Here is a 27,237-nt window from a genome sequence, read left to right on the forward strand (position 1 = left end):
CGCAAATAACTCATCACTAAAAATGAAAGCTCCTCCCCTTTTCCTCCAATGTGCTTTCGGAGAGGCAGCGTCTGTTTTGCGTGAGCATCCCCCGAAAGCGTCGCCACTAGCAGCATCCCCTGCATCCACGACAACTATGGCGGCGGTCAGCATCTGCCATAAAGTCACCTTGTTGTTGTGCCTCTTTTTGGGCTTTTTTTCAACGCATCTAGACGCCAGAATCGTCGAAGAAGCGAAGGCTGCAAAACATTTGACGGAGGGCGAGCGCTGGCTCGACGGCAGCAGCAAGACAGAGACCTGGAAGGGCTTCCGAGACGTAAGTGTCGCATTGAAATTGAAATCTAATCGGTTGTTGTTTTCAACCATTGACTGAACTGTAAGCAAAACAAATACATATACCTGTCAACCTCAGCCAATTGCTTTCCTTATTAAAATTATTCATTAAGCAATGATAAACCTTACAAACACAATTCAGCATCTATGTACTCACAGCAAGACAGACTATGTAGCTTGAAAACAAAGATAATTTGTGTAGCCAAATTGATTTACCAAATTAACAACACAATTATTTTTGGATCTTTCTTAGTTCTTTACTGCAGAAATACTACAAAACTATGACTGCAGAAATAAAACAGGAATCCTAAAAAAATGCCACTGCAGAAATACTACAAGTATACTACAGAAATACTACAACGTTCTACTACAATAATATTCCCATAAATCCTCACTACTGAAAAAGTACCGAAAATACTGCAATAATCCTACTACAAAAATAGTACCAAAATACTAAAAAAAAATCCTAATACAGAAATACTACCAAAAAGTCCAACTCCTGAAACAGTGCCAACATATACTACAATGGCTTTACTACAAAAATGGTACTATATAAATACTACTGCAGACATACTTCAAGAATACTACAAAAATACTACTATAGAAATATCATAAAAAAACAGGAAAAAGATATTACTGCGGAAATACTACAGAAACACTGCTGCAGGACCCCCCCCCCCCAAAAAAAAAAAACAACAACAACAAAAAAATACTGTTGCAGGAATACCGAAGAAATTCTGAAAAGTCTCGCCACAGAAATAAAACAAGAAATACTACAATAATCCCACTACAGAAATAGTACAAAAAATATTTCAAAGATATTACTCTGGAAATACTACAAAACACTGCTGTCCTACAAGAATACTATAGAATTCTGCAAAAATCCTACCACAGAAATAATATAAGAAATGCTGCAAAAATCCTACTATAGTAATCCTCCAAAATTACTAGTTTATTTGTAGTTTATTTTGTAAGCCCTTAATCACAAGGAGTCTATAAGGGCTGCACAGACCACAGATTATTGCAAACTACAGACTATTATCACACTATCCCCTGATCTAAAACCTACATGAGGGCAAGGAAAAACTCAAAAACCTCAACATGAGAAAAATGAAGAAACCTTGAGAACGGACCTCACATGAGGTAATCCCCCTTCCAGGATGACCAGGCTGCAATGGATGTTGCAATAACAAATAATACACATATACTGTAAACATGAAATATAGGCCATTCATAAGCTATAGAATAGAAGTGTGTTTTAAGCCTAGATTTAAACAGTTCCACTGAGGTTGCAGATCGAATCTCAGGGGGAAGAGCATTCCACAGCACTGGGGCCCGAATGGAGAACGCTCTTGAACCAGCGGTTCTCTTCTTGGCTCTTGGTATCACGAGTAGACCAGCATTTTCAGAACGAAGGCACCGGACCGGAACATCGAGGGAAACCAAATCTGAAAGATATGAGGGAGCATGCATCCATGTATGATTTTGTATACTAACCAACAGAACCTTAAAATCCCATTTTAAGCTAACAGGGAGCCAATGCAGGTTAGCTAAAATCGGGGTAATGTGATCAAACTTTCTTGTCCTAGTTGAAAGCCTCGCTGCAGCATTTTGTACCAGCGTAGTACAGTAATTAAGATGGGAGGTAACAAACTACAGTAATACTACAAAATTCTACAGAAATACTACAAAAATCCTAGTACAAAAATATTTCGGCAGAAATACCACAAAACTATTAAATAAATACTAAAAAAAATTATATCTCAAATCATTTTACAAAAATACAACAAATATAGTATAAAAAATACTGTAATAATTCTATTATGGTAATAATACACGAATATGACAGATATCCTTTAAAAATCATACTTTAGGAATAATACAAAAATACTACAAAAGATTGCAGCAGAAATACTAAAATGATATGCTCGCGTCTACGATATTAATGATTGTAATTCCCCTTATTAAGCAATGATAAACCTTGCAATGTGGCATTCACCTACAACAAGACAGACTAAGTCGAAAACTAGAAATCTACGATGATGTTGTAGTCTGCTACCACTGACAATCGGAATTAGAGTCGAAATGGTCAAGACGAAATCCGACACAATTTACAAAATCAAATTCGTATCTATATCAATGGTGATATAGTGATTTAGATTCAGCGCTCTTACTGCCGTGACCCGGGTTCGATTCTCGTTACAAGCATTATTGTGCGATTGAGGTCAGCGATATTATTCGACTGATCAATGAATGCACAAATATGGTAATGTACTACCTTAAAACCTCATGTATAACGCACACCCACATTTAAAAAAAAAAAAGTGAACTTGATGCACTTATAAACAAGGTATATATCTTACGGTACATATCTCCATGTTGAGAATTTTTGGTACTGTTGTTGTTTATTAAAATGTGTCACTGTGTATGTTGTCACTATTGCATGAGTTTTCAGCTAAATTAGTTTTGTTATTTAATCAGCACATCATTACTTTGATCATCACGTTATCGATTTAGTTGTTGTAAATGCAGCTTATGCTTATCCACATATATAAAGTATTCCCTTGATGTTTCAAGGTTTTCATTGATTGGGTATTTTCCCAGCACCATACCCTTGATCATACAACCTTGAAACTCCAGTTGGGTACAGTATTAACAAAGGTCTGTTTGTGAATATGTGACTTATTTTCTTTGCTGTTTAAGTTTCCATTTTGCCAAACCCACACTTTTTTCCTGTAAGAGAGTGGAAAGACATTTTTTCGATGCCTTTTACGAGGGAGACCTTCACCTTGCCTTTTGCGGAACAACGCTCTCCTGTATCAATTGGTCTATTTAAATCTTTCTATAATTTTTCTAATGAAAGTCCTTATCTGAACTGTTCTCTTCAGATTATTTTTTTCTGTGTCCAAATACTTGGTTCAAATCCCAGATGTTGAACACGTAGCGTAGACACGGATTGTCTATGCTAACAGTACTGTAGTCCCCATGTGTAACGTTTGAATCTAATCTTTAACAATGTATTTGTATTTACTGCTGCGTGATATCGCTATGACAGGAGGTGGAGGTAAGGTCTTTTTTTTCATCGCAAATGTCACGTATACCTTCAAAATCTGTATTATAACTTTTTTCCAGGATGGCTATGTTTCAAATGTGAGAGTCAGCGGAATATCAGATGAAAGTAAGTCTTATTTTGGTTGAACTTCTTATGGACAAATTGAGTTTTTTTCTTTTTAGAGCGTCTTATTTATTTGGACCTTATTTTGATAACTGTGTTGTTACCATCCATGATTGGAAAAGCCCTGGCAGCTTTTTATATTTGTTAACACTGTTAGGACACGGGTGGGAAAACTACAGCCCACGTGCCACAGACAGCCCATTCGCATTATTTATTGGGTCACCAAACAAAAATTTTACATCCATTAATGTTTCAATTAGTGGGGACCAGAACCCTGCAATAAGTGAAATTCCGCAAAGTAGTGACACCCCTTTATTCAGGCCCCCAAGGGTCAAACTTACCTTGTAACGACGTCCTTACCAACAGAGTATATGACTGTGACAAAATAACAATGATAGATTTTAAATAAAAACATATAAACACAGAATTGCTGTTGAATGAATGGTCTTCATTGTAATCATGCCAAAGTACAACCAATTTGGAGGGCGTCTCCTTACAGAGTAAGAAAGTGATTCAGAGAACCGCTGACTAGCTGCACACAAGCATCAGAAAGCCTCAAATTGAGCCAGGTGTCCGAGATGATTCTAGCATGCAAAATTCAATTGTCCTATACGTAGTGGTTTACCGGTTGTAGTTCCTTTACATGGGTAATGGATCAGGGGTTGGTGATAGACAGGCTGGCTAGGGGTGCCTGAAGAGAGTTATTGTGTAGCCTAGCCATAGCAGTGGGCCGGACCTGCAGCCTCATATTGACTTTTCTCTTAATGCCGTCTCAGTCTATTCCTGGATCCGATAATAATCCACGGAGCTCCCGCTGGTGTTCACCATTTATTTGCGCTCTACTGACGTTCCTCAGAGTTTGATATGATTGATGAATTGCTTTTCAATATGACCAGCCGCTAAAAGCTAGTTGTCACTGTTTCGGATGGACCCATGCACTTGTGCGCCGCTCTGCTCTTTGCCTGACACCATACATCAGCCAATCACAGTCCTCCACACGGACGGTCAAGCTCACCGAACACACACACACAGACAACCTGGCCTTTGTGATAGCATTTGCTGTGTGGTGTCTGCTCAGAGCACAATGCACGATACGTTTATATCAATTCAAAATTCGGAAAGTAGTAAACTAGTGATAAATGAAGCGCGAAGACACAAGGAATTACTGTAAATAATAATTACATATATAAAATTATAATAAAAAGTAGTGTACTACTAATAAAATGTGACGATATGTTGCCAGATTGTCTGTCCCCAGTATCCCTTCCTGTGGCCTTCCACTCCTATAAAAATATAATTCTTACAAAGCATTAACGTTTATTGTGCTCTAGGTCAACATTCAAATATATTGCCACATTTTCAGTACTTTATATATGTATATATTCTTATCGTGTATTTATTTTATCTATCAGGATGTTTATCATATTCCATGCCCCCAAAAAAACTTCGGAGCTTGCTCAAATACATCTTGAGTTTTTCAACGCATAACCTCATTTATTAATTTATTTTTTAAAAAAGGGACATAATAACCTCAACTTTAATTCTGCTTATGATTAAATGGCCTATATATACTCAAAGTAAGGATTTAAATAAATGTATTTATTGAAAAAATGGCATATTGCATATTATAAAAAAGACTTATGTCCGTATTTTTGTTATTTTTCTATTCTTTGTAAAACTGCAAAAAAATACCCTTTTAGCAAAAGAGACAATGACATGAGAAAAATTAGACAGGCCTACATGATATTTTATCCTCATAAATTGACATGGTATTAAATCGAGACACTGTATCAGCATTAGGGCTGGGCGATACCAGGATCCAATCCAAGTAAATATAGGATAATATCGATGGATACCAATCAAATACCAAAACTCTTTGCCTGGTAATTTCATGATCCTTGAATGATTAAACCCCTCCCTTTTGAGTTAGCTTAGAATTCCAACGAAAACAGCATAAAAAATCGAGTGGCAGTTACTGTAGAACCACCACAGGTTCAATCCCGCCCACCAGATGCACCCCACCTGCTGGACATATCTGGGTGCAGCATGTATTCTATAGATGATCTTTTCTTAATTTGATGAGTTGGCATAGTGGGTAACAGTGTTGATATAAAAACAGGTGTCTAGTTCAATTCTCTGTTCAGGTTTTTTAAGTTTCATTTTGCAATAAAGAAGTAATAAAAATAGTGTAGTGGATAAAAGACATTGTTATTAAAGGCAAAAGACCTTTAAAAAGATTCGACCATCCAAAAAGAATGATCTAAAGGGATCATATGTAATATTTGACCATTAGATGGCACTGTTACCGTATAAGCGAGGGCCAGTAATACACGGCACAGCGTGGCAGACAAACTTGGCCCAACTTAAGTAGGAGGGAATAAATATTATATACTGTCCCTTTAAATCAGTTAACATTGTCCAAGCTAAAAAATAAACCAATGTTGACTGATCCAAAGGGACAGTTTGTAATACTTGTGCCTCCTAGTGGTAAAAAAACTTTCATTCAGTAAAACAACATACAGTAAGACCTCGGTTATCCCGGTTAATGGGGAGCAAAACCACCCGCAGAAAGTGAAAATCTGCAAAGTAGCGACGCCCCTTCAAAAAAAAAAACAAAAAAAAAAAATTCATCTCATCTCATTATCTGCACCGCTTATCCTTATTAGGGTGGCGGGGGGGCTGGAGCCCATCCTAGCCATCTCCGGGCAGTGGGCAGGGGACACCCTGAACTGGTTGCCAGCCAATCGCAGCTGCAAATCACATTAGTTCTCGCAGCTAGCTGCGTTCTTCATCGACGCACGAGCCGAGTGATCCACCGCTAAGAGTCGTGTTGCCCGGGACGATCGGAGACAATTTCACGACAGGGTTTTTACTTATGCTTACTTATACTTTCGGGCGTGATACGCACAACACCGCGACAAGCCTAGCGGGTCGGGCGCTCGGCGCGGAGGCTGGCGCCCGGCGTCTCCCGCCCGGGCCGCGAAGGCTCTACATGGCGCTACACGGCCCGGCCGACGGACAGACGCACCGAAACCGCGCGCCGGGAAACGAGAACGGCGCGCCGTGCTAGGGTCGTTGGCCGAGGGGGATTCCCGCAAAAAGTGAAAATCTGCAAAGTAGCGACGCCCCTTCAAAAAAAAAAAAAAAAAATATATATATATATATATATATATATATATATATATATATATATATATATATATATATATATATATATATATACTATATATATATTTTTTATTTTTTATTTTTTATTTTTTATTTTTTAACCATTACAGACCGCGAAGCTCTGAAGCTGCGAACGTCGAACTGCGAAGTAGCGAGGTCCCACTGTATTGATTTGGATACTAGGCAAAAACACATTAACTATAATACCAATGTTCATTTTCATTAAAAAAAAGTCGTAGGTGGAGTAATTTGTTTTTTACACCGTGGAATCCACATTTAAGTCAGTGCTATGTTTGTCTGCCACGGTGTGCCCTGTATCACTGGCTCTCACTCATATCAGACAACACAGTGGTCAAATATTACATACCGTTCCTTTAAGCATGAACATCATTTCACATAAATACATCCAACAAAAAACTGGTTCAAAGTACAAAAACTGGTGTGAACTTTTGGTTTTATTTACAGATGTCACATGTCAGGTCTGTACATACAAGACACACGGATGTCTTTTTTGTCCCATGAAGTTAAGGGATCTGGCGGGTTTGACTCTGGTGGGCGGGCCGTATCCTGCCTGATTCCGTTTCCTGTATCGATCCCCGATCCAAGCTCAGTTCTCCTGTCCCGGCTACCCGTAGCCTTCTTGATTCTGTTTCCTGTATCGATCCCCGATCCAAGCTCCGTTCTCCTGTCTTGGCTACCCGTTTCCTGCCTGATTCTGTTTCCTGTATCGATCCTCGATCCCTGGCTTCCCGCTCGTCCCGGCTACCCGACTTGTTCCGATTTCCGAACACGCTCCGTTCTCCCGTCCCTGCTGCTCGACTTGTTCTGATCTCCGACCACGCTTCGTTCGCCAGGGCTTCCAGCTCCTCCTGCCCAGCAAGCACCAGATCGTTGTCTTTTTTCTCTCGCCCTGACTTCCCCGATCCCTTAATAAAGCATTGTGTGAAACGTTACGCATTTGGGTTCCCTGCTTGAATCGTTCGTGACACAACAGTGTTAAATAAATAACTAACTAACGGACTCTAAGGCACACCCAAAACAGCAAATTTTGCACTGCACCTTTAAAGGGCTATAAATACATTTAGAACTGCATGATTACATCTAAATTCTTCTACATACGGTGGCCATTTATGAATGAATCGATTCATTTTAGCTGTGAAACCATGTTCCCTAATATTTTATTTTTTTGTTTTATGAAATATGTTTTTTCATCTTCTGTTTCAATCTCATACGCCTTACAGTTTGATGCAATTTTTTAAGATGAGTCTTATCACCAGGTGTGCCTCATCATCCGGAAAATACGCTTACTTTCATTACACGATATTTTGAAAATAAAATCAGTAGTGCAGATAAACCATAATTGGATCAAATTAGTATTGTATGTGAAATCTTACGACCCACTTACAACATTTTTATAGTGATAGTTAAAACACAAAGACAGTATTGATCTTAAGAAAATAGTATCGATCCGAACCAAGTAATGCTTAGTATCCATTATACTGATATCCAGATTGATCCGTCCACGTTAATCAATTTATACAAAAAAACGATCATTATTTTCCTGTTAAACACTTAGCGCCCTGTGTCTCAAAAGTTCCGACAACCATAGTTTATTATATATATAGATACGGTAGGCCAGGGGTGGCGGGGGTCACTCCTGGGCCACGCGACGGAGCGAGTTCGGCGGACGCGGCGTCACACGGCGCGACGCGAGAAAAGGCGGCGGGCGTGATCGGGACCCCCAAAACTGTGTCAGTGTCGTGTGTATCGCGCCCGAAAGTAGAGCACCATGCGGTGTAGTTGTGTAAGCACTCAAAAACAAGTTTTTACTTCGCATCTGATTGACTCCACGGCACTATAGAAAAAAATACCCAAATAGCAGGCAATGTCTTGAAATACAGGAGGTTTATAATATAAATGATTATAAATGATAAATGGGCAGCACGGCGGCGCAGTGGTTAGCGCGTGTGCGGCTCAGTTCTAAGGTCTTGGGAACCTCCTGTGTGGGTCCAAAACCAGCTACCGGACTTCCTGTGCGGAGTTTGTATGTTCTCCCCGTGCTTGCGTGGGTTTCCTCCGGGCACTCCGGTTTCCTCCCACATTCCAAAGACATGCATTTCAGGTGGATTGGCCGGTCCAAATTGTCCCTAGGTGTGAATGAGCGAGCGAGTTGTCTGTCCCTGTGTGCCCTGCGATTGGCTGGCAACCAGTTCAGGGTGTCCCCTGCCCACTGCCCGATGATTGCTAGGATTGGCTCCAGCACCCCCGCGACCCTACTGAAGATAAGCGGTGCAGCTAATGAGATGAGAGATGAGACAAATGATAATGATGTCTGTACGTCCAAATAATGTACATAGCATGTTTTGTCTATAGTATGAGGTTGGCTCCCAAATGCAGTAACATAAATCGCAGCACAATCACATTTTGAGCATCTTGATGTTTTCAAAATCCGGGGGAAATTTCAACTCCCAAGTTTACTTTTCAACGCCCTGCTTTTAATTGAAAATACAAAAAAAAAACATAAAAATGTTCATAATATGTACCTGCATCTCATGAGGGTTAAGCTGAGAGCTACAACGGGTCAGGTGCAATCGACATTTCGTTCTGTGTACATTGTTACACAGAATGACAATACAAGGAAATTATTATTATTATTATTATTATTTTTTGTTACGTTTTAGTGCAAAGGGCACCCGGTTTCATATAGTAAGAAAGTGTAAGGGGATCCCTCAACCACGAGGGTCCTAAGGGCACCATTTTCTGTGGTGTTTCTTGGGAAAGTATAGCCTGGTGCTGCCCATCCCTCTCCAGGCTGATAAATGTTTCCATGCATTTCCAAAATAACAATTTATCATGTTATTACGGTGTTGTTATTACCAGGTTAATTGTTGGAAGTAGAAAAAAATACATGACCTATCATACCAATGTTAAATTTAATAACAAAATCATAGGTAGAGAAATGTATATTCCTTTTTTGTCTGGCATCTTGCTGCTATGCTGTGCTCTTGGCTTTTTGTTTGCATCAGAAAATACAGTGCCATCTAGTGTCAAATTTTACAAACTGGGGCTTTGATGTTTGCAACGCTGTCTTGTGTTGGTAGATATGGACAGCACGAAGGATCCATGTTTGAACATCAAGTGCAGCCGTCACAAGTCGTGCGTGGCACACGGTTCCGAGAAGGCCTTGTGCGTCAGTCGGAAAAAACTCCAGCATCGGTAAGCCTAACCATTCCCCCCCCTCTTTTAAATGTGGAAAAAATTGTAAGAAAAATGCAGCGAATCACAAAAAAAAGGGTTTATTTTCCTACCCTCATTTTTAAAAGTAGGCTAGGCACTGCTCCGGGTTTTGGTCAAAGGATCCAAGTGCAGACACATGCGTCAGGTCTTTAATAAGGACAGGGAAGTAACAAAAAGCGCTTCGATGAGGAAAGGAACAGGAAAAACTAGTAAAAAGAACACAGTTGATTAAAAGGCAATGCTGGAATAAATACAAAGTCTTATCAAAACAACGAGATGTAGTCGACTTTTATGAGGGCTGTGTAGACGGGCATGATCATTAGACAATCCCGCAAAGAAAGTCTGTTAAAGCTTTCCTTAAATACACACAATAGAATTCATTGAGCACAAGGTGTGGCCATTGAGTCAAACAGTTGCCATGGTGTACAGGAAACTCACAGCTCGTTTTGAGAAGCATCATTAGATAGGTAATCCTCCATTATGAAAAAAGTCCATGCAACGAGAAAATTATATATATATATATATATATATATATATATATATATATATATATATATATATATATATATATATATATATATATATATATATATATATATATATATATATATATATATATATTGTTGTAATATTGTTCATAAAAATATTGTACGATAGTAAATATTACAGGAATACATTTTTTTTTATTTCCCGTCTAATTTTTACCAGCATCCAGCAGGCATTGCAGCCGGTGGACCCCGAGAAGTCTTGTGCCACGTGTCTCTCTGCTTCCTCGGGACCAGTGTGCGGTTCCGACGGGCACAATTATGCCTCACAGGTAGCCTCAAAATGTATTTTTGTTGCAGCCTTAATCACAAAATGTTTTGGACCACATTATACAATCCACGATTTACAGTCAGAAAAACAACATTGAGCACATTTTTGAGTTTAGAATTTTTTAACCAGTGCGCAGAGTACATCAAATCAAGTAAAAATGACCAACCAACCAATATGTAGAGCTGGAAAAATAAAGAAGTGCAGGTGTGAAGAAAAATTAAGTGCAGGAGGACACTATTCAGTCACTCCCCCCAAGTTGGTGTGCCAGACCCTGACAGAAAAAACATATGATGTCTAAAAAACATATTTTTGTTCCACGGGCATATAGATATTGCTCCTTTTAAGAATCTTTTTTCATGTTTTTTGTTGTTGTTACAAAAACAGAATAAAAGGAAAATGAAATTTGGGTTGTACACAGAAATATTTTAAATAGATTAGTTTCTTGAAGCTGTTTGAGATCACACTGCAAAAAAATGTTTAAGTCAATTAAATAACGTAAAAATGACCAACCATCCAATATGGAGGGCTGGAACAATGAAAAAGTGCCGCTGTGAAGACAACTTAGAGGTGCAAATGGGCGCTATCAAGCCACTCCACCCAAGTGCCAAAACCTGAAAAAAGACGGGAAAACATTTAGAATGGAGTAAAAACACGTTTTTGTTTCACTGGCAGTGTTTGACAATTCTGAATGTGTTATATACACGTATAAAGTATTATATTGTTTTTTTATAGAAAATTAAGATGAAAATATAATAAAACTTGTACTCTGCAGGGAATAATATCAACTTTAGTATCAATCAAGTAAAGTCAGCCAACCAATATGAAGAGCTGAAATAATAATGAAGTGCAGGTTTGAAGACAAATTAGGTGCAAGTGGGTGCTATCTAGTCCCTCCCCCCAGGTTGATTTCCCCTAGGTTGTCAGACCCTCACAAAAATCTTGCACATATTTTGTTCATTTTAATTGTTGTTTTCTAATTTTACCACAATTACTACTAGTAGTAAAATTAACATTTAGAGTTCTTTGAGAAAAACAAGATGAAAATATAGTAAAACTTGAAAAAACAGGTTAAAATACCCATCCATTATCTGCACACTTATCCTCAGTAGGGTTGCAGGGGTGCTGTAGCCCATCCCAGCCAACTTTGGGCAGTGGGCAGAGGACACCCTGAATTGGTGGCCAGCCAGTTGCAGGGCACACAGGGACAAACAACTCACTCACTCATTCACTCCTATAGGGACAATTTGGACCTGCTAATTAACCTGACTGTATGCTTTTGGAATGTGGGAGGAAACAGGAGTGCCCGGAGGAAACCCACGCAAGCACAGGGAGAATATGCAAACTCCCCACAGGAAGGTTTGATCTCATGACCTGAGAATTGCCGTGCTGCCCAGGTTATAATATCTATCTATCTACCTTGGGCATATCCCTCAAGAGAGGTTATGATATAGTAAACTAAAAACGAAAAGGAAAATAAGAAACCAAAATGATTATAAGTATTTCCTCATAAGCCACGGTGACCATAAATTATGACCAAAATACTGTCAATATTGGCTACATGATGTTTTAAAGAGACAGTGTGTAATATATAGTGCTTTCTAATGGTACAAAAAAAACACTTTAATTCAGTTTTTAAAAAAAACATTCATTTGAATACAAGACAAAAATACCTGAACCATCATGGCAATGGTATTTTTTTTAATGTAGGTCGAGAAATTTGTATTACTTTTAAATAGTGGAATCTCTACCTAAGGTCACCGCCATGTTGGTCTGTCATTTTGCTGTTAAGCTGTGCTCTTTATCACTGGTTTTCGTTTGCATTGGACCATACATCTAATGGTCGAGTATTACACACAGAGGCTTTAAGCTTTAGAAAGACTACATCATGACACTGGTCCTGGGAATTAATCATTATTATTAAAGTATCATTATCATTAGAATAATTTTCAGAAATGTGTGCCTTTGCTATAAAAGTTTGAAGGTCACTGTGTTGATAAACTGGAAAAAGACAAGCTCGAACATTGAAACAGCTTTGTGAGGTCTTCATTGACTTGAAAAGCTCTATATAAATGCAGACCTTTTACTATTTACAATTTAACTGTTACGATTTTTAACTATATTCTTCATAAGTCAAAGACCTAAAGTGGAGTGTTATCAATCACTTCACCTGAACTCAAATTAACAAGTCACTGTTTTGGTTTAATGATGCTTCCTTACGAAATGCAGAGATATTCAAAGTGTTTATTATGTATCCTTCATGAATATTTGTGTGCTTTTCAGTGTAAACTCCAGCAACAGGCCTGCCTCAGCGGCAAAATCCTGAGTGTCATGTGTTCGGGATTTTGCCCCTGTGCCGTGCCCTCGGTGGAGGCCCAAGCCAAACTTGGTAAGAATTCAGTTTTCTACTTTTTAACGTTATTCCCAATAATACATGAAAAAAGATCGATACAGCAGTCATCTGAAGGGATTAAACACCCTCCCGTGAGGCTTTGTGCTCTTTGAGCTGGCGCCGCGGTAGCAAATTCATTATTTAGAGTGTATACATCATCCATCACGCCAGGGTAAGCATCCGTCGATCAATGGTGCACTTTGTGGAAATGCCGATGAATCAATCTGAAGGGAGTGAAAAAGGCAAAGCTTCCGTCAAAAGGCAAACTCATTTATATCATAGTCTGGAGCAGGGGATAGCAACCTAAAATATTGAAAAGCCGTAATGGACCAAAATTTTAAAAAAAGAAAAGCGTGATTAATATATAAAATCAGTTGTGTATGGCAGCAAGATTGATTGATTGAATGATTGTGTCACGGTTGCCCATGGTGACTAATTGGCCCGCCCGTTTGGCACCAGCTGCGGCTCGTTGACCTATTGGCTTCCCTCCTATTTAAGCTCTGTGCTCTCACTTACCCTTTGTCAGTCTGTCAACGGACCTCTGCACTCGCAAGACGTGGGTTTTGATTCCGTCCGATTTTCATGCTTGTGTTTCCTGCCCGTCTATTTTTGTCCTGTTTAATATCGATCTCCAGTTTCGTTTCCCAGCTTTTTGTGTTCTGCTTGATATCGATATCAAGTGTCTGGTATTGTTCCTGTTTATCTCGTCCTGCTTGTCATCGGACTCTAGTCTCCAGTGCCTGATATCAATCCTGTCTCTCCCGTCCTGTACGGTATCGACCCCATCCGACCGATATTTTCTCATGCAATTGGTATCGAGCTCGTCGGCCTCTGACTTCCTGTCATTCCACACCAGACTGCTGCCTTTCGTCTTCCGCCCAACGATCTCCGAATCACTGGCGTTTGGGTTAATGTGCATGACTTCCCCATTCCCGTAAAATAAAGCTTGTGTGAGAAACGTTACACTTCTGGGTTCTCCTCCTGTTCCGGTTCTTGACAGATTGAGTGATTGAATGATAAAACAGAAAGTAAAAAAAAAAGGGTTGAAATGGAAAAGGTCAGAGCTTATTTTGGCCCCATCCGTGCCTTTTTCACAATAATCATGTGATGTAATCTGAGTTTTACAATAATTACATCCCATCATCACACAAGATAAATAATCACGAACACTTTAAATAAAAAAATCAACATAATCATGTGTAGTACAATACATAGATTTAATTCAATGGATATAACTTATCTTCTTTTTATTTACTCTTTTACTCTGGTCACCTTGCTTTCTCTCTCTCATATTGTATCATGTCTCAATTTAGTCTTTAAACAGTTTCTATGAGAAGAGACAAGATAACAAAAAGGTAAAAAAAAAAAGGAAATCTTGATTCGATAAAACCACTCTGGTCAGTCAATCAATAGTTTCCGTTTTGACATTAAGGACCTAGAACTTGTTAACGAACTTGTTGTAGATGTCTGTTTTCAGCTTGATAAAGGCGTTTTTGATCGTGGTTGTCTGTTCGGCGAGGCTGTTTGTCAGGATAGCATCTCAGCATTGAAGTAAGTCCTCAGTTGCGCCAGTCTGATCCGAGCAGTTTTTCAGGCATTTTTCTCAGCTGGTTCAGCAAATTGCACATAAAAACGCCGACATAAATTGAATTTAGACAGTAACCAGATGGGTACGTTCCCTTTGGGTGAGGTTTTTCATTATTTTCAGCTCTTCTGGTAGACTATCATTTGCACTGAATGCCCAATTTAAGAATTCCATTTTGGCAACATTGAAGAAGTTTACACTGCCCTTCATGTTAGCAATCTTATTTCGAAACTAAGTCACATCATTTCTTAGGTACAACTGAGCCTAATGTTAACTTTGCCTCATCAACAGTAATGATATTTGTTTAGACATAATGTTGTATTGCAGTGAAGGTAGCTTTGTAGTAAATTTAACTTCACTGTATTATTGTAATATTTAATTGTTTTGTTTTTTCTTTTTAATTCCGTTTCTTTTTCAGAGAGGTGCAAAAGCAAGGACCTAGCAGACTTGGGCGAGCGTCTCTCGGATTGGTTTCAGCTTTTGCACGGAAATGCCAAACACAACAAGATAGTCAAGATGGCAGCGGCACCTGCTTCAGGTTTGCTTGTGCCAACCTTTCGCAAATGGGGAAAAACTACTACCCAGAAGACAGAAGTGAAATATGAATACCGTATATACTCGCAATTAAGCTGAATAAGACATGAAATGCAATCCAGTAACCTCTCTCTGGTTTCATAGTTTACTTGATACATTTTTGCTACCTTACGGATTTTCATTCTGCGTTGTTTTCTGCATTCTGATTGGCTTAACAGTCACCCCCCCTTTTCTGCCTGTGAGCAAACAACATTTTGGTCTGAGTTCTACATGCACTTAAAAAAGCCTGATGAACCCAGGCTACGTACATGCAATTGTTTTTAAATTTTGAGTTTGTCTAAAATCCATCGTATAAACAAAATACTCTGGCTCGATCGACTAAAGCACCAAAAGGCAGAGTAAGATGCTTTTTATCACCCACAAAGTCTGACTACTCGACATGCTAAAGGAAGGGAAAAGCACTTTTACGCCACATTTATTTTACAATAATGTCTACATAATGGCGACAAAATACTATCTAAAGTAGAACAGTGGATTGTGTCCAGAATCCATGGTGCAATATACAGTAGCAGCAAGATTATTTTTTTTACATTATAATTTGACATTGCTAAGGTTATTTGTATGAAAAATCGTTCATAAAGTTCACAGTTCATGGATTTCTTAACCGCCTGGTTTGTCAGGGCACCAAAGAGGACAGCTTTTTTTCACTGTTGACGGTTCCTGGACAGTTTGTGGGTCGTGGCAAAGTTAACACCAGTCTGTTCCTTAATGTTGTTGGCCTAGTCCTTTTTAGGTCTTTCCCCCAAGACAGCCCTGGAAAATTGTCAATGTATGAACTAGATCTCCCCGCGACCCTACTGAGGATAAGCTGTGCAGACAATGGATGGATGATGGATAAACTAGATGTGACCATACCACTGAAGTTTCCGTCTGCGCACAGTCGACAACAGTTCTTTGTAGGGTCCAATGTTCCCTCTGATAGTGTTGCGCACCGTTTTGTTCGTCACATGGGCTATGTAGCCGATTAAGTTTTTTAGCATCACATCTACATGGGCTTAATTTTTTTTCCCAGTCTTGCTCTGAGGATCCATGTCTCACAAGTGTAGAATAAGATTAAAGTAAACAGAGCTTGCATAAGTCGGATCTTTGTTCGTTTGATGCTTTGTCCATGCAACTGACAAGTTCATCGGTTCCTGTTCTTCTCCTGCCAATCCAGCAATATCATCAGCAAAATGAAGGTTAGTGACGTTGTGTCCCCCAATGCTGACTTTGGGCGCAAAGTTGAATAAAGTTGGAGAGCGAATGTAGCCTTGTCTTGAAACGACTGTGGTTTGAAACTACGCTCCAATAGTACAATTGATCAGAACCACACTGTTAGCATTGGCATAAAACTATTCAATGAACTAGTTTCTGGCCAATCTTGGCTTGCCATACGCATCTTTGAAATCCACAAAAATGTGATAGCAGTTTCTCTGGTGTTGTTGAAACTCATCGCATAGGACATGCAGATTAAAAATCTTTTTTATGGTGCTCCTTCCCCCTACGAAACCTGCCTGTTCTTTGGCTAGGATATTTTTAGCCTGTGGTTTCAGTATGTTCAGTAGGACCTTTAGCATCGTTTTACTTGCATGGCTGATGAGACTGATGGTTCTGTAGTTGGTAGCATAGTGAAAAGTTTATTTTCTTTGGTAGCATAATAACTAGCCATTTTGTCCATGCAGATGGCCACTGTCCTGTTTGCCAGATCATTTTGCAAATCTTTGTCAAGATGGCTATAGCTTGCTCACTGCCATTTCTTATGACGGGATGTCGTCGATTCCTGGAGACTTTCCGTTCTTCTGCGAGTTAATTGCTGCCTTTACTTTTTCTCAGAGAATAGGGAAGTTGTCACTTTCCCCTGGACCAGAATTTTAAATAGAATAGAATGGAATAGAATAGAATATACCTTTATTGTCATTGTTACAAATGGGCTAACATATTGTGACAACGAAATTGGGCATGACACTCCAGTTTTACACATTCATAGTGAGGTATGAGCAAGAAGATAAAGGAACAGAGAAGATAATGTTATAAGACAAGGGGGATAAGGCTATAGTTATAATTTACATGGTATTTACACAAGAAATGTCGGCATGTGGGATGTTACATACAGGGTTGTCGTGATAACGTTGGTATCGTAACGGTTGTGCAATATTGCATTTGGTGCAAAGTCATCATAGTGCAAAAATAGTCAGCATATGCATTGGTGCAAACATAGACATCATAGTGCAGAAACAGGAAATGGTCAGACATTGTGCAATTTGAGCATTAAACGTAGTGCAGTCGGCATGTGCAAGAACAAGACATGAGTAACATTATATTCGTATGAGGTAGTGTTGGCACGAGTTTTCAGTTTTTTTGTGCGGTGTCTGTTTGAGCAGTGAACAAACATAGTGCAGACAGCATGTACGTGAGTACCATTTTACATACGTGTGAGGTAGTTTTTTTGCAACAGTTTTCAGTTTTTTGTGCGGTTTCTGTTTAGGGTGGTAATGGCTGTGGGGAAGAAACTGTCTCTGAGTCTGTTCGTTTTTGCTTTGTGTGACCTGTAGCGCTTGCCGGAAGGCAGCAGGTCGAAGAGATGGTGGCCGGGGTGAGAAAAGTCCTTGATGATGTTTCCTGCTCTGCTGAGGTAGCGAGAGCAGGCAATGTCCTCCAGACTGGGCAGAGAGCAGCCGACGATTCTCTGGGCTGTTTTGATGATCCTCTGGAGCTTTTTCCTGTCTGCTGCTGTGCACCCAGCATACCACACCGTGATGCAGTATGTTAGGATGCTCTCCACTGTGGCTTTGTAGAAGGACACCTGCAGCTGCTGTTTTAGGTTATTTTTCCTGAGCAATCTCAGGAAGTGCAGTCGCTGCTGGGCCTTCCCTACCACCGCTCTGGTGTTTGCAGACCAGGAGAGGTCGTCGGAGATGGACCTCAGAGTACAGTTCTTTTTGTAAAATAAATGTTTGATCCAGTAAAAATGTTTAGCTTTTTTGTTTCAATGTATATTACAGTATTTAGTACATAAATAAAAGTTCCTACTTATTGAGTTTTGACTATCGGGAGTCCTTTTTGGAACGTAACCCCCACGAAAAATGAGGGATTACTGTAACACGCTCATTAGTTTCAGTGACCCAGTTGTACTGTTAGTTGGCGCTGAGAAGATAGAATTAAACAATGATTTCACATATAGCACTTCCATTGCAAGACAGAACATCACTAGTATATTATTCTTTATTATCCAAACATTTAAATATTCATTATTTAAAGGTGGTGTCAGTAACTTCAAAATATTCTACTTGCTGACATCATCTTCTGGCCTAAATCGTCATTGCAGCCAGTGTCAAACTCCTTTTGTTGCGCGTGCAAGTATATGAAATTCTAAAATGGGCTTGAATAAACTCATAATTTTTTTTCTTTTTTGGGGTTTCGGTTGGCATTTGGACGGTATTTGAAGCAAACATTCTTACCTTCGCCATTTTCATCATAGAATAAAGCGAGCACGTGCATGAAATCACACTACTGTCCACACCTCCGGCTCCTTTCCTCAAGGGTAATGCTCTCTGTGGTTGAAACACACAGGATAAAAGAAGATAGGCGGGGTGTAAAGAAAGGCTTTTTGAACTCAGTTGGATTTTGTTAATACTACTTAATAGAGAATAGATTTAATTCTAAACTTTCTAAGGACACATCAAACTATGCACACCACTATTAGAGGGACATTGTGTAATATTTAAAGCCTCCTGGTGGTACAAAAAAAATTGTATTCAATTAAAAAACATTCATCTGAAAACTAGATAAAAATATATCAACTATCGTACTAATAGATTTTTCCTTGCCCTCATGTAGGTTTTAGATCAGAGGATGGTGTAATAATAGTCTGTGGTTTGCAATAATCTCTGGTCTGTGCAGCACTTTGAGACTCTTTGTGATCAAGGGCTATACAAATAAACATGATTTGACTTGACCAATGTTAATCTTTACTAAAGATACATTTATATTTCTTTAACATAGTGGAAACCCTACTTCAGTTTGACACAAAGAGCCGAAATTTTTAACTGTGAGAGTCAAAGAGCCACACCACGCACTGACCTGCCATGACAGACAGACACACACAAACACACACAATTAAAAACATTTTGTTTCCCATAACACACTCCTCTCCTCATAATACAATAAGTATTGTTCTTGTGTTGATTTAAAAAAAAGTGTCCACCCTCAATAGACACAGATCATACACAAAAAAAAAAAAACTAAACATGAAACAAGGCAAAAAGCCACAGTATATAGAAAGTATGATGAGGCAAAGAGCCGCATTCTCATTTGCCAAGAGCCGCATGCGGCTCTAGAGCCACGTGTTCGCCATCCCTGCCTTACTACTAAGTCGCTGCCATGTTTGGCTGGTATCTTGCTGCTATGCTGATCTCGTGCACTGATTTTTGTTCGCATTACAGTACAGTACCATCTAGTGGTCAGATATTACACACTGGGGCTTTAAGTGCAGGTTTTCTTAATGTTTTGGGTATGTGTGTCTTAGTATGTCGCCATTAAGAAGTTTTATGGGGTCAGCTTCTATGCGATGGAGGGTTATATACGAATATTTCCGGGAAATTCATCAGTACAAATGGAAACTACACTTCAATATGTCAATTACTCTGAATGCTTTTTTTTTTTTTTCGTTTTCTAGCACTGGAGAAGAGCTCGCTGAACAGCTGCAAGGACTCGCTTGTTTGGATGTTCCAGAAACTGGACGAAGATGGCGACTTGCGGTTGCTAAGAAGTGAGCTAGCTGCGATTAACCTGGACAAGTACGAGCCATGCATCGCACACTTCTTTAACTCCTGCGACGGCGACAAGAGCGGCGGCGTTTCGGTAGCCGAGTGGTGCCTCTGCTTCTGGAGGGAAAGTGAGTCACGTGCTGCTTCACCAAAGTGATTTGCTCATGGCTACAAACAGTTGGCTTTTGTCAATAGAGCCGCCATGCCTTGCCGAGTTGGAGAACATTCAATTGGACAAAAAGAAGCCCAGTAAGTATAGATTATTTTATATTTATTGTTTTACAAACTTTGTAAATTTCTTGATTTTCATTTGTCTGTTTATTTTCATTTTTATGCTATACTGCACATAACGATTGATTGATTGATTGATTGATGGATTGATTGATTGATTGATTTATATATGTTAAGGAAAAAACACCAAGAACAAAAATACCAACAATGTTAAAGTTAAGGCCCGGTGACTAGATGCGGCCTTCAAGAAGATTTTTTACGACCTCTGAAATGACCTTGATATATTATATTATCAAACACCAGGAATCGTTATGTTCCCTCTTCTCTTCTCCATGACAAACCTTTTGTTTATGGTTAATGGATTTTTGCACATTATTGAATTTCAGTCCAATATTATGAACACTTTATTTGTATGTTAAATTAAATTGTCTTTATTGTCATTGCCATCAACTTTGTGAAACATTGTATGCAACGAGATAAGACATGGTACTTCAGGGTAAATATTTAATAAAGACTTTAGAGAGAAAAAAGATTTTAAAAATCTATCAGGATAAAAGCAGAAAAAATATTTACAACATCCTGCGTAGAAACTGGCCTAACTTATGATAAAAGACGGGCAATGTTTGTGAATGAAAAAGAATAGTGCTTCACAACAACATTGGAATGAAAAGAAGTGCAATAACATTTAGCAGCTACAAAACCCCCAAAATAAGTCACAATGTGTATACTTTCATAGTGCAATAACTTTAAGAAATATCTATCAATTTTAATATTAATAAGGCCAGTCTCAAAGCACTACCGTGTAAATTTTTTTGCCTATTTATCCTTAAATTCTTTCATCTTATTTTTCTACTTTACGTCTTTATGACATGTTTAACCTGGAGTGCCATGTCTTATCTCGTAGCAATTTTCACTGAATTGTTATCAATGACAAGAAAGACAATTGAATTTATTTGATTATAAATGTGTATAAAAATTCCATCTGCACAATTGTAGGTGTGTACATTCCCAGCTGCGACATGGAAGGTTACTACAAGAAAATGCAGTGCGAACAAAATGGCGTGGAGTGTTGGTGCGTGGAACCACATAGCGGCACTGAATTGGTCGGAACCAGAATACACGGCAACCTAGACTGTGGTAAGAACATTTACACAAAAACTACTGTTGTGTTATACTTTATAATTTGAGTGATCGTAACAAAAAATCAGTAACTTTCATTTAAAAAGTAATTCGGTTACCCACCAGATTTCTGACTCAAAAAAGGAGCAGGTTACTCTGAAGTAACTATGTAGTTACAAACTACCATTGGTGGGTAGATCAGCCAAACATTTTACTCAAGGAAAGGTACTGTTACTTAAGACTAATATGATTCAAGTAGAAGTATAAAGAAGTAATCTAAATAATTACTTGAGTAAAGGAAAAAAGTACTTGGTGAAAAAAAACACTCAAGCACTGAGTAACACTAGCAACGTCTTATATATATTAATTGGTTTAACAACTATTTTACCAGATCATCAAAATCCATCTGCTCAACAATCAATTACATCTGATTTAAAAGTAGATTAAAATATTTGAGGTAAATTCACGTAATTTTATAAACAACATAATAATAGTATAAATAGGCACACAGATTGGATTATTTCCCATGACACACCAGTGTGCCGCAGCACAGTGATTGGAAAACACAGGTTTCATGGTACAGAGTTGGCCATTGCACCAACAGCCACCTGAGTTCAATCCCCGTTGCATTCAATATTTTGTGATTTTGGTCAACAATGTTTATCATTGCACAAATATGGTAGCATACCGTGAAACCTTGTGAAGTAACACACACCGATAAATTCTGTGTGCACTTACAATCATATCCATCGTATTTTGCGGTATATAAGGGCACACAGAGTTATACTGCGTGCTTTCAAATTTCTGGCTAATTTAGGCTTTATAGGCACGCCTTACAGTCCGGAAAATACAGAAATTGTGTTGCAAACAAATGCGTTAGTCCCAACATTGGTCTCCACCCCTTTTATACTAAAAATTATTAAACACTTGATGGAATAAATAATAATCAAGTATGTTTTTTTGTGCTTCCCAGATGAAGCTTTTGGATTTTCAGGCCATTTCGGGAGCGGGGTAGGCTGGGAGGACGAAGAAGAAAAGGAAACGAAAGTGGTACATGAGGAAGAAGAAGAAGAAGAAGAAGAAGAAGAGGCTGAAGAAGAAACCGATGATGGAGGCTACATCTGGTAGGAGACAGAGGAGCCCAAGCGGATGTGACAACCCTTTAGCATTCTATTTTGATTACGGATTTCCATTTGCATCATTTCTTTATGCTAGATAGCAAATATTGAACCAAATACATGTTAGCGAGGCAAAAAACTGTTGGTGTAATGTGTGACAGAAGTCAAATGGTCCTCAAAAATGTTTCTGATAACCTAACTACAACAATAAACTGTTATTCGTGAAATGTAGCTTTTAGTGTTTCTAGCAGAACGACCCAAAAGTAATAGATAAAAGAATGAGTGCAAACAAAATCTGTGTGGTTCTATTGAGGTTCCTAATCGTGTGAAGATAATTGCTAATACATACCTGTCAACCTGTACGTTATTGTCGTACAAAGTCCGTTTATTATGCATTTTAAGACGTGTACGACGTACAAGAAAATCTGTACGGAAAAATGCAAGTTTGTCAATTATGGGTACCATCCTGTATACACGACTATGACGAAACAGCAAATCAATCAAGTCAAATGAGTTCGCCGCGGTAGCCTCTATCTCGGTATTGGTTTTTTTCCGTTGCAAACAAAGCGAGCGGTTTGATGCTACTGTGATTTCATGTGGTAGTTATGCAGTGAAAGGAAGTCCGTCTCTTTTTAGAGAACCGGCTTTTTCAGCTCAACTAATTATAGAGAGCCGGCTCTCAAACGGCTCACTTGCTTTGATGCATTATATTACGAATTATTATTGTTGTATAAAGACGTTAAGAAAAAAAGTAAGTATAAAAGGAGAAAATGAAAAAGGACAGGTTTGTGGTTATCCCTTTAATCAGTATATTACCAACAATAATTTTAAACTTTGGTTTAGTTTAACCAAGAAATAATGCTAAAAACCCAAAGGAAGAATACAAACTATGAGACTCAAAGGGACCAAAGCACACCATTTTACTTTGATTCACTAATCGTACTAACTGTTTCATGCAAAATAAAAGAAAAATCAAACAACTTTTGGCAAATGTATTTCGGCCTTACTTTTTTTTAAAAACCCGTGAAAGAAGCTGTTTTTAATTAGTTTATTTTGGCCCTTTCCTTTAATTGAGTCCTTAATTCAGTGTTTCTCAACTCGTGTGACAGGAACCAAAAGTGGGTCGTGGACCCATTTCCATTGAGCCGTAAGCTTTATCCTCGGCAAAACAATGCAACCTTAACAGTAGATGGCGATAATGCCCTGCTTGATCCTTATTCCTTTTCAATCATCGACCGCATCAATTTTGTTGGAAATGGACCGCATCTCATTTTTATGTGATTTTGTTTGATTTATTTCCCTAATCTGATTATAATAATGGGTCCCAAGAAAGTTAGTGATAGGGGAAGGAAAAAATGGACACGACTATCGAATGAAATAAGGAAATGATTGCAAAATACGAAAACGATTTATTTATTTAGTCTATTGAAGTGCTGCTGGAAGGTACATAAATGGTTTGAAAATGTGATATTTTTAGTATTTTAATCTTTATTATCTACATAATTTAATAATTATTGTTGTTTAGGTACAGGTTTTATAAAAAAAATACTCAATACTGAGTAATTATAGCAACGTCTTGATTATTGATTTTTTTTTTCAAACAACCATTGAATCTGAACATCAATTTATCAAAGTCCATCCTATCAACAAAAAAATACATTGAATTAAAAAAAAGAAAATTAAAATCAGCATGGTATATTTAAGTACTTTAAAAAACATAAAATAATAATAGTATTAATCAAGGAAATAAATTAAGCACAAGTAGCACATTTAAATCCCTACTACTTTTTTAACTGGGTGGAAAAATATGTTGGCCTGGGGAGGGATGCATACCTGTAAACCTGTACGTTTTTGGCGTACAAAGTACGTTTATTATGCATTTTAAGATGTGTACGACGTACAAGAAAATCTGTACGGAAAAACGCAAATTTGTCGATTATGGGTACCATCCAGTAAACACCGACTATCACGAAACGGCAAATCAATCAAGTCAGCCGTGGAAGCCTCTATGTCTATCGTTTTTTTCGTTGCAAACGAAGCGAGCGGTTTGATGCTGCTGTGCGCATGCCTCTGCCGCCTGGGGATTTCCCATCATGCATCATTCCGGAAAAAAAAATGGTGTAAGACTAATTTCTATTTTGTACGGGAAAATATGACAGTTTGTACGGGCATGGAGCCGTGGAGGTTGACAGGTATGGGGATGGGTGCCACCAGGCTGTACTTGCTCAAGACACACCAAAGGAAATGGTGCCCCTAGGGGTTAAGGGATCCAACCGAGCAACCAACCAACCAACTTTTTTAACAGGCTTTGCAGGCACAAAAACAAGCTAACCCAGGGGTAAGCAGAACAAAATGTTTAAAGGTCCATATTATATCAAAAAAATAAAGAAATGTAAATAAAAGCAGTTGTCCGGAGCGGTAAAAAAATTAAAAGCCTTATATGAACGCAACACGTGGTGTATGTATCTATATTAGCCTGCTATCAAAATTACTAAGTTGGATGCAGCACATCCTGTGGAGAATGTCGTGAATACTCTGTCTTATGATACCGCTTTATGTTAAAATTTGTAACAATATTAATGAATTACGGAATGGTTTAATTGTTTTGATTGAATTAAAGAAATGCAATTAAGAAATCCAATTTTTTTTTTATGTCATTTTTATTTTGAAGAATGGAACAAACAACAAAGGTGCATAATGGCCCTTTAATCTAGGCAACAAAAAAGTGCAATAAAACGCAGCATGCATTTATAAAAATAAAATAGCAACCTTTAGAAATGGTGAAGTAAATTAAAACAAATTAATACAGTTTAAGTTTGATTTCTGTGCAGTCATTATTCTTTTTTTATCTTTGGGGTCCTTGGTGGATCACACACACACATGCCTGTTTGCGAGCATTGCAGCTCCTTTAAAAGGTTTAGGGCTTGGGCCCCAAAGCTGGCTCTCACACAGTAGACACAGAAGAAAACAAACTTGGGAAAATTGCGCATATTTAAATAACGGGTTCAATTAAACTTAATGTAACGGGGTAAGAGTAATGTTTCTTCTTCACAAATCTACTCAAGTAAAAGTAAAAAAAGTACAGTGATTTAAAAATACTCCCTGAAGTAAAAAATGTCCCAAAACTTACTCATGTAAATGTAACAAAGTAAAGGTAACTTGTTATTACCCAGATCTGAAAATAACCCAATGTTAGGGGTTCTTTTGTGCAAAACAAAAGTAAGAAACCAGTTTTTGTCCTTTCATTAAGCCGAGTCAAAAAAGGCCCCAACACAACTTTTGGAGTTTTTTTATTTTAATCAAATTTGTAAAATAGACGGTATGTATTCTTAACCTCTCGACGTCATTGTATTGTGCAGTGCGCGTACAAACAAGTGCTAAAAGGCACAAGGAAGAATAAAAATTATGGAGACAGAAAGTGACCACAACGCATCATTTCACTTCACAATTTTTTGCCCAGCCTTTTTGATGTTTTTGGGTACCCGTAACAGTAAGATGGCGGACGATTATGTAAATGCAAGCTCCCTTTAGGTGACGCTCATGTTATGTAAAATGTATTCTAATTTCTTCACATACCAAAATTTTAAAAAAGTGCACATTTATATATTATATTTTTTTTCTGCTTACTATTCAAATTAATATTGTTTGTAACAAGTTTTTTTTTTACAGCTGGAGGCGATAAATAATACACATTGTCCATTTAAACATTTTTTAAAAATAATTTTAAAGCTAACTCTTAGCTTAGCTTAAGTACCCAAAAATAATGGTACAATCAGGGCAAACCAACTCTGTAATTTGGCATTGAGTGAACATTTGAGTTAATTGCTAAAAGTATTATAATCATTAAAAAGCTAACTGTCAGCTTCGTAAATTGACCAAAATCCTGTAAAGTAGTACATGGTAGGCATTATACTTTTTGTTGTTTTCAAAATAATATGCTATGTGTTATATGTCAATATGCTAAGTGTTAACGTAATTTTTCGTCCATTTTGGGGAAGGGGGTGAAGGTAGACGTTATGACAAAGATGTATTGTTGACAGAATTGAGTCTAATATAACAAGTATATAATATGATATGTATAATATGGTGTGAAGAAGATTTTTTGTAGGTTTGCATAGGGTTTTCTTTTTACGATAACACAGCATGCTAATTGCTACGCCTGGTCTGTGACTTTTTGTTATTGCATGCCATTCTTCAATAAGAATGTACTTTTTACTAGTTAGAGAAATAGGAGCAAAACTGATGTTGAAAGATTTTGGGGGATTAATGTGATTAATTGTGAATGTATTTAAAAAAAAATGGTAATACTTGAGCATTTGTTGATGATTTTGGAGTTTGAATTTGAAAATATGTTGCTGGAGATGAAATGTGCCGAGAAGACTTGTTCAGACACTTCCCCAATAAATTTATTTGTCAAAACTGTTGTTAAGAAAATATATTGTTTATAAGTTGTTTGAATGGACAATGTGAGCAGTTGTGTTACCTCAATGTATTAGGTTAATTTTAATTACAATTGGTCGTAAAAATAAATCTTAAATTTGAGCAAAAAAAGTATGGGCCACATAGAAAATCGCCCAAATAAATTAGAAGGCAATTTAGAAAATCACTGAAGTTGAATTTTCCTTCATTGACAATGAATTAAACACACAAAAAACATTTAAACGGAATAAGATATGACAAAGCAGAGGGGAAAAAAAAGGTTGTATTTTGAGATGCAAAGAATTTGA

At 38.0% G+C, this 27,237-nt stretch overlaps 1 protein-coding gene and 1 pseudogene across 1 annotated transcript; one reads left to right on the plus strand and one right to left on the minus strand.

The window, feature by feature from the left end:
* Positions 1-26,934, plus strand: LOC148346922 (testican-2). Its single transcript, XM_088323226.1, has 10 exons — positions 1-316; positions 3,466-3,511; positions 9,778-9,892; positions 10,622-10,730; positions 13,010-13,115; positions 15,122-15,241; positions 19,952-20,170; positions 20,238-20,291; positions 21,270-21,410; positions 22,366-26,934. Exons 1-10 carry the CDS (start codon positions 23-25, stop codon positions 22,518-22,520), a joined length of 1,359 nt encoding a protein of 452 aa, XP_088179352.1. The 5' UTR covers positions 1-22; the 3' UTR covers positions 22,521-26,934.
* On the minus strand, positions 6,189-6,335 carry LOC148346923 (5.8S ribosomal RNA; annotated as a pseudogene).
* Positions 26,935-27,237: the final 303 nt, after the last annotated feature.

Source organism: Urocampus carinirostris, chromosome 19 (assembly GCF_059441175.1).
Source record: "Urocampus carinirostris isolate Australia breed hairy pipefish chromosome 19, RoL_Ucar_1.0, whole genome shotgun sequence".
Classification (NCBI taxonomy): Eukaryota; Metazoa; Chordata; class Actinopteri; order Syngnathiformes; family Syngnathidae; genus Urocampus; species Urocampus carinirostris.

Excerpts from the sequence above, each read along its gene's own strand:
- LOC148346922 (XM_088323226.1), top strand. The coding sequence starts at position 23 with ATGAAAGCTCCTCCCCTTTTCCTCCAATGTGCTTTCGGAGAGGCAGCG. Across the intron at positions 20,292-21,269 it reads ATTGGACAAAAAGAAGCCCA|GTGTGTACATTCCCAGCTGC; the intron begins GTAAGTATAGAT and ends GCACAATTGTAG. Across the intron at positions 21,411-22,365 it reads ACACGGCAACCTAGACTGTG|ATGAAGCTTTTGGATTTTCA; the intron begins GTAAGAACATTT and ends TGTGCTTCCCAG.